The sequence below is a fragment of the Branchiostoma floridae genome, chromosome 8, assembly GCF_000003815.2.
Source record: "Branchiostoma floridae strain S238N-H82 chromosome 8, Bfl_VNyyK, whole genome shotgun sequence".
Lineage (NCBI taxonomy): Eukaryota > Metazoa > Chordata > Leptocardii > Amphioxiformes > Branchiostomatidae > Branchiostoma > Branchiostoma floridae.
The window spans coordinates 14,120,397-14,127,956 of record NC_049986.1 but is presented as its reverse complement, the minus strand read 5'-3'; the positions used below and the strand labels follow the sequence as shown (position 1 = coordinate 14,127,956).

Here is a 7,560-nt window from a genome sequence, read left to right as displayed (position 1 = left end):
CGGCGTAGGTAGCCAGTGTTAAGTGGATGCGCGGGTACGGCACCAAGTTGGTCTGGAATTCCGTGAGATCCACGTTCAGGGCACCGTCAAACCGCAAGGAGGCGGTGATAGAGGAGACGATCTGGCCGATCAGACGGTTGAGGTTGGTGTAGGTAGGCCGGTCGATGTTCAGGTTACGGCGGGTGATGTCGTAGATAGCCTCGTTGTCGACCATGAAGGCGCAGTCGGTGTGCTCCAGTGACGTATGGGTTGTCAGGATGGCGTTGTAGGGCTCCACCACGCAGGTGGATACTTGAGGAGCGGGATAGATGGCGAACTCCAGTTTGGACTTCTTGCCGTAGTCGACAGACAGACGCTCCATCAGGAGGGAGGTGAAGCCGGATCCGGTGCCGCCGCCGAAGGAGTGAAAGACAAGGAAGCCTTGGAGACCAGTGCACTGGTCAGCCAGCTTCCGGATCCGGTCAAGGGTGAGGTCGATGATCTCCTTGCCGATGGTGTAGTGGCCGCGGGCGTAGTTGTTGGCGGCATCCTCCTTACCTTTGATGAGCTGCTCTGGGTGGAACAGCTGGCGGTAGGTGCCGGTTCGGACCTCATCTGGTAAACAAAGAGTTCATAGAAATATCTTTAAGATTCGTTTCTTCTGCAGATATGTCATAAAGTAGAGTATGCTTCGGATGTTAGACAGACTATTTTTACGAAAAAAAAACCTTTACATATGTTCGCGTATAGAGCAAGGTTGAGAAGTGGCCTTTGTAAAAATATACATGGAGTTCTGTAGTTATCTTGGATGATTTTAGAGAAAATCATTTGACTTCATGATTAATTATTTACAGCAAAAGGCAAAATTACTTGGACTGTAATGCATCAAAGCCACTAGGAAAAATTGTCCTAAGTGATAGATATTTTACAAAGAGGGGGTAAAGAAAATACTATCGTCTTCTGTAATTCTTGCCTAGCCATGTACGTTGGAAGTCCATGAATTTATAAGTGTTCACGTGCTCCTCAATTAAATTTCACGAACAAAGGCACACAGAGAGTAATTTTGTAAATTGGGGGAGGGGGGGGGGTGAATTCGCCGTCTCATCAAATATTAACGATCATCCAAGGTTATATTGTTAACACATTGGGTGTGTTCCATGTACACACTGTATTAATATGTTGTAGTTGCAATGAAATCTACCCACCGATAACTGTTGGTTCCAGGTCGACGAAGACGACACGAGGCACGTGCTTTCCGGCCCCGGTCTCGCTGAAGAACGTGTTGAAGGAGTCGTCCCCACCGCCGATGTTCTTGTCGCTCGGCATCTGGCCGTCCGGCTGGATGCCGTGCTCCAGGCAGTACAGCTCCCAGCAGGCGTTACCCATTTGAATACCGGCCTGGCCGACATGGACGGAGATCACTTCACGCTGGGAGAGAAAACGATTCAATGGTTAGCTGTCATCTCGTCAGAGGAACGGAAATTTCTGCGTGTCTACTAGAATAGCTTGGCCAGTTTTGACTCTACCAGGCTCTGCAGATCGCTGGTCAAACAGTAGAATTTGACAATAGTTCGGGTCGCATACTGACTCGTGTGGCCGGTCGACTCCCCTAGCGTACTATTGACTCTATTTGTCCAAATTATACTATTTTGCTGGCGATTCGTGAAGCCATTTAGCAACCACATTTCTCCGTCACAACGTGTAATTTGTCCAGCAATCAGCCCTTTCATATCATCATCAACGCCGTAAAACTGATCGACCATCCGACTCAAATTCCTCCATGCTCTAAAAAGTGTGCAACATAGCAAGTGAACAACCGAGGATGGATTGCACATGACTACATTGAAGTAGACGTACCATGATGGATTCTTGTTTGCTGAACGAAAATCTATCGTAGAAATAAGACTTGTTGAACCGGCGGAAAGCTTGTCACTTTCGACTTGTGATGAGTCGTCGCAGTCAACAGTGTGCTCACTTTTACTGCACGCGACATTTTATATCTTCTGCTTCCCTGTCTCCAGGGGGACGTCAAAGCAGACGTCTGCTATTGGTCAGGATGCATCAGGTGACCGAGAGGTAATGATGTATAATTATATATTCAGGCATTTCTGATTGGTCAATTTGAACGGTAACCGGGTAAACGCACCCCGTGATGGCAATGAACACACAACCGGCTCCGTGATGCGACAAGATATGATTGTTACACCGATCGTCAGGCAACTGCTGTTTCCATGGTGGTTTTGTTTTGTTTGTTGCGGTCATGAAGGTCGCTTGGGAACAAAACGTGCATATTGCTACTAAAGACCTTCACTATACAATTATGCTAATGGCTGTTGTAATATAGGATGCCATTGTAATGTGAAATGCAATAGAACTTATTCATGACAATTCTTACTTCATTTTGGAAAAATACTTTTGAAAGAAAATTTGTCCCTGATGGCCATCTTGAAAGATTTTATCCTGTTAACCTGTTTCCTTCTAAATTGCATATGGTAGATCACATAGGCATAATAACTTATTATCAGAGAGACTGTTTTGGTGATGCAACTTATCCTTATGTTTGTATGAATTACTAGATTTCGATCATGGCCTGTAAACTATACACTTTGCCTTGTGTTAAGTCCTACATCAAGTCGTATTCTCTACCACGAAGTGTTCTGATACTCTGACACCTGTAGCTAAGGTGGGACAATTCACATTACTTACGGAAGGGAAGGTAGCAATGAGACGTGACAGGTTGTTAGAGCGCAATAAATGTATGCACCATGACAATCAACTGTTGTGTTGATGTAAACATACGCTGATAGGCGGTTTATCCTTGAAACAGGAGTGGAAGAGCGTTTATATGTTGGTAACTTTCAAGTATCATATTTACGTTTTCTGCTCTTACAAGGTTTTTATCCCTCATAACATTAGCTATAAGGCACGCGTGTGTTAGACCAGTGTTCTACCTGTCCTTGGTGCTGAAATACTTTCCGCAGGACAGTCAACGCTTGCAAAGTATATCACTCAAAGTCTTTCCTGCTTATTACAGCAGAACAGTATAAAAACCATTCTATTTCGTTCTGTCTGGTATTTCCTCTCAGTTATAAACCAGAAGCTCATTTCCACATGTTTATTTCAGTTTTGCCGTCATTTACTATAACGTTATCAGTTGAATTTTTGCGACTGCTACAAATACTACACTGATTATATGCAATCCATCTCACACAACAGAAGTTATAAGGCGGGCGTGTGTGTTAGAGCATTAGTCTACCTATCCTTGGTGCTGAAACACTTTCCACAGGACAGTCAACGCTTGTAAATTATATTACTCAAAGATTAAGGTCTTTCCTGGTCATTACAGCAGAACAGTAAAACATTCTATTTTGTTCTGTCTAATATATCCTCACAGGTAGAAACCAAAAGCCTATTTCCACATATGTATAATTAATATTCTTTCAGTCTTCCTTTCCGTTACGTAGTCATTTACCGTTAAATGCAATATTGTTGAACAGTTGAATTTTAGTGACTGCTACAAAGTCCACAGAACTCTTGACGCCCTTTTCGTAGATGAGATACAGGTGTCTGTCGTCTGTAGGGTCCTCTGCTAGGACCGAGTATCCGGCCATCTCGTTCCAAATGGGCAACTCTCCTTCCCAGGTTGTCCCGTCATCATAGCTCCACTTCAGAGTCATGTTGTATCCTGCGCATGTGATACAATGTTGGGTATTGATAAGTTTGGCACAAGGATAGAATCTGTTGCCATATCGATGATCATTTGATAGTGGAGGTGGTAAGTTACAAGCATGTGAAGAATTCTCTCACATGGCGGCCATTGTTCTTATCAGGCCATGAAATAGATCATACGGTGTCCCTTTGCATCATAAATCACTTGTCTGTAAATGAACTGATTGGGGCGTTAGCTAGCCGATCATTAATGGTAGATGACGTCATACACCTGTTGGTGTTGACCATTTAACTATGATAGAATGAGCACTGGCTTTGATCAGGTAGCCTGTGCCACATTTAACAACGCATGTGAGACCCATAATTGATATCAATTCTGCATGACTGTGATTCTATATGTATAGAGAAGAAGCCAAAAGCCTTCTTTGTGAGCAGGGATTAATGTCCAACTTGACCACTTTGACGCAAAGTACGCACTGACTAAAAAGACGGTTCATTCCACTAAGCATCTGTAAAGACCGACTCACGTCCTGTAGTACTATTGGGCCCGCTGAAGAACAGCACACCCCTGTGGTACAGCAGGCCGGATTGGCAAGTTGGCTCGATCAGGGCCCGGGCGAAGAAGAAATCGTGGAGAGGCAAGGTCTGTCCTCCGTCATGGCTGCGCATGAAGGCCTTACACGAGCACGAACACCTCCCTCTGTTCCTGGTCATCACGAGCAGGGAGCCGTCAGCCAGCTCCACAGCCTGAGGAAATATGTTTGAACTTTGTTAGTTGTCAACGTACAGGATAACACTGCAGTATGCGACACGGGTTACCACATAGGCGTAATTCTTTCAGTGCCTTCGTCCTTGAGGCGTTGCCAGAAATATTTCATACTAGCACTGTTGTTGAGTAGGTATATCGGAAGATGATGGTAGCACACTGCAAGGCGTATGTGTAACATGTAATATAACATAGTCAACCGGCATCATAGTATAAACCCGGGGCGGGTCATTCAAAACGCGTTATTCACCTGACATTCTCCTGGCCAGAACTTTTCCTCTGGATCTTCCCTGCAAGGCCCGTCGGGAACGAAGGCTCCCTCCCGCCATGTTTTAGCTCCATCGTCGCTTAGCAACAGCGTGATGCCTCTGGGTCTGTCCTGGGGCCGTCCGTGCGCACAGACCACGAACCGACCTTTGTGTGGCTCGAGGCGTTTCTATGGAAGACACCATGCGTTCAACATCCTACGTGATGTATTGGGCAGATGACCCAAGCGTAGACACATTTCTTCATTCGGCAACTTTGCCTATCAAAAAGATATCATGAAATTAATCTGTTTTAGCTGTTATAGTCAGTATCAAATCAACAAACACACCATGCTAGAGATACAACCTCCCCCGCTATGGTACGGGGGATAAAAAAACTTACGCGAATCCCGTATCCTGGGCCAGGGTGGAAACTCCTGGAGCCGTTCGATCGTGGACTTATGCTCCTGGGTTGACCCCAGGTAACCCCGTCGTCCGTGCTGTTGATCAGTAGTAGTGCGGGGACTTTACACTTTAACTGGCAGTGAATAAACATCACAAATAACGTGTTCGAGTCGAAGTCCGCAAACAGCGTGCCGGGAAAGAGGACACCCTGTTCGTAACCGTCATCCACCAAGAATTCAGTGGGTAGCCAAGTCTTCCCTACATTGTGACAGAAAGTACAGTCTTCAATGAGATCCCAAGTGTTTGAGATAACAAGGATAAAACGTTAATCGTATCTTCTATTGTCCTCTGCATTGTTTTATTCATTTCATCTTATTTGAATTTATCACAGAGGGAATGGGGGGGGGGGAGGTGATGCGAACACACAAAATAGTTTTATTATTGTAGTTTACTCACTCAATCAACAGAAAACAAGATATATGCTTCCTTTGATACAAGCTTCCCTGTGTCTCTCACACCTGCCGTCGGCCATTTATATAAATCTACATTCCCATCTCCTATTTTAACCGTTGAAATTCAAAGTTATCGTAAAAAAGGGTACAAAAAAAAAGAAGCTAAATTCTATGGATAACCTTTGTCTTCGGATCTTCTGATCGCTAGAAACTTCCGGTCAACGTCACTGGAGCTGTATTTCCCATCTCCTATTCTAACCGTTGAAATTCAAAGTTATCGTAACAGAGGGTAAAAAGAAGCTAAATTCTATGGATAACCTTTGTCTTCGGATCTTCTGATCGCCAGAAACTTCCGGTCAACGTCACTGGAGCTGTACTTCCGTGCGCCGGACAGAGCGATGAGGGTGCCATTCGGCGTGACGAAGATAGAGGGCGTCCTGTACGTGTGAATCTCTCCCTCAGAACCACTGTGCCAAATGATAGTGTCGTTCACAACAGTCGGGGTCACCTGAGAGGAGGATGTACAGTTGTATCAAACAGGATGTTGTCAGTAACAAATACTCACTCATTCACTCAGTCTTATAGCTAGCAGTAGCCGTATGAGCAGTCTGTCAACAAAGGTTCTCCACCTTGAATATTAGTACAGTATGAGAAGAACGAGCCTTTTCATTATTTAAGGAAGTGTTTAACGTTATAAATCTTATGCACGCGGGAATTCAATACACAAATCCAAAAGTTGGTCCGATGTTGCCCCTTTTCTGTGTACAAAGCAGCAAAGGCTCTTCCAGATACAGAAGCTGTGCATGCCCCTGAGAGGTTATCAACGTCCCAGATTCATACAATTATGCTTCTTGGATCGGCTATGCCAGTGAGGCGTCGCCAAAAAGACCCATAGGACGGACACTTTACTAGTTAGGACACAAATGACTGCTTGTCTTCTACATTACATTACATGTATGTTTACAATACAGGACCTTACCTTATCCCATGGTACAGGCTGGGCGTCAGGACGTATGCAACTGGCACAGAGAAGCAAAACATTGTACACGGCAACAAATGTTGGCAATAACTTGGTGTCGATCATTTCGGTTCAACATCAGAATCAGAATCCACGGTAATGTTTTGAAACGCGTTACGTCTGATGTAGTTACACCTTGTTAAGCTGGTATATGAGCCCAACTTTAGTTCACAGGTGAAAGGGCAAAAGGGCAAAACGAAGTCCAGCGATGGGATTGTGATAAGATACTGTACCTCCTCTAAAAACAATGACACTACCCTGCAGGAAAGTGCTACCCATACGTATCTATTTTCCATTTGTAAACTGGAACGCTTGGATGAAGGGTTTTCGTACACGCTGTTCCGAACACATGGCTGTATATTGTTCGTTTTTACGTACATCGTATTCGTATATAACCCAAGCGGTTTGATCGATATTGCCAAACAACAACCACTAACCTAAGACTGAAGTAATGGCTAGTAGCCCAAAGAAATCAATATAATGACACATGGCTGTATATTGTCCCTTTGTATCAGTACATCCTCTTTCTGATTGAACTCGTCCAGGTCACAATGAAGTCATATGATTGTATACGTTCACGTTTTATATTTTGGCCAGATGGCGTCCAACCTGAGTTTAACTTTGTTAAACAGATTTACCGGAGTCACTACTGTGGCGTGTTGTGTTCTTGTTGTGTGCAATATCCTGCATAACAACTGATTCAACAAGAAAGTTTTTTAAGGTGAGAGGTGAGAGGGCACGCACGACTCCGATGTTTACATAGTACACCTGTCTATTGTCTTTTTTACATATGAGTGTCATCCGAGTTCGTCCTGAGTCATACCTGTATCTTACTCCCAGTCTTAGTCTTGGTCCAAGTGGAAATAAGAAAAGCGCCCTTGGGAAAATCAGTTAACTGTAAACCTTTTTTTTATGAAGTACGGAGATAACTAACTACATTCGGTGGGGCCTTGCATTTGACTCCACCCCACCCCATGTAGATCGATACTGCCAAACAATAACACCACACCTGAAAGTGACGTTGAG

At 44.3% G+C, this 7,560-nt stretch overlaps 3 protein-coding genes across 3 annotated transcripts in view; 1 reads left to right on the top strand and 2 right to left on the bottom strand.

Moving 5' to 3' along the window:
* The window catches only part of LOC118421791 (tubulin alpha-1A chain-like), a 4,912-nt gene extending 2,605 nt beyond the window's left edge, over positions 1-2,307 (bottom strand). The window contains exons 1-3 of the mRNA XM_035829291.1: positions 1,837-2,307; positions 1,185-1,407; positions 5-594 (exon numbers count right to left, since the gene is read on the bottom strand). Coding sequence (XP_035685184.1) covers positions 5-594; positions 1,185-1,407; positions 1,837-1,839 — 816 coding nt within the window. The 5' untranslated portion in view covers positions 1,840-2,307. The remainder of the gene's footprint in view (positions 1-4; positions 595-1,184; positions 1,408-1,836) is intronic.
* Positions 2,308-3,198: 891 nt separating this feature from the next.
* Positions 3,199-6,902, bottom strand: LOC118421329 (sialidase-1-like). Its single transcript, XM_035828580.1, has 6 exons — positions 6,496-6,902; positions 5,835-6,024; positions 5,063-5,322; positions 4,665-4,850; positions 4,176-4,395; positions 3,199-3,664 (listed from the first exon to the last, which is right to left on the bottom strand). Exons 1-6 carry the CDS (start codon positions 6,598-6,600, stop codon positions 3,444-3,446), a joined length of 1,182 nt encoding a protein of 393 aa, XP_035684473.1. The 5' UTR covers positions 6,601-6,902; the 3' UTR covers positions 3,199-3,443.
* Positions 6,903-7,176: 274 nt separating this feature from the next.
* The window catches only part of LOC118421310 (sialidase-1-like), a 4,609-nt gene continuing 4,225 nt past the window's right edge, over positions 7,177-7,560 (top strand). The window contains exon 1 of the mRNA XM_035828544.1: positions 7,177-7,255. The gene's annotated coding sequence lies outside the window, so the exon portion shown is untranslated. The remainder of the gene's footprint in view (positions 7,256-7,560) is intronic.

Coding starts and splice junctions, on each gene's coding strand:
- LOC118421329 (XM_035828580.1), bottom strand. CDS start 6,600: ATGATCGACACCAAGTTATTGCCAACATTTGTTGCCGTGTACAATGTT. Junction 6,025..6,495: donor AGCCTGTACCATGGGATAAG/GTAAGGTCCTGT, acceptor TCCTCCTCTCAG/GTGACCCCGACTGTTGTGAA. Junction 4,396..4,664: donor TCTGGCCAGGAGAATGTCAG/GTGAATAACGCG, acceptor ATATTTCCTCAG/GCTGTGGAGCTGGCTGACGG.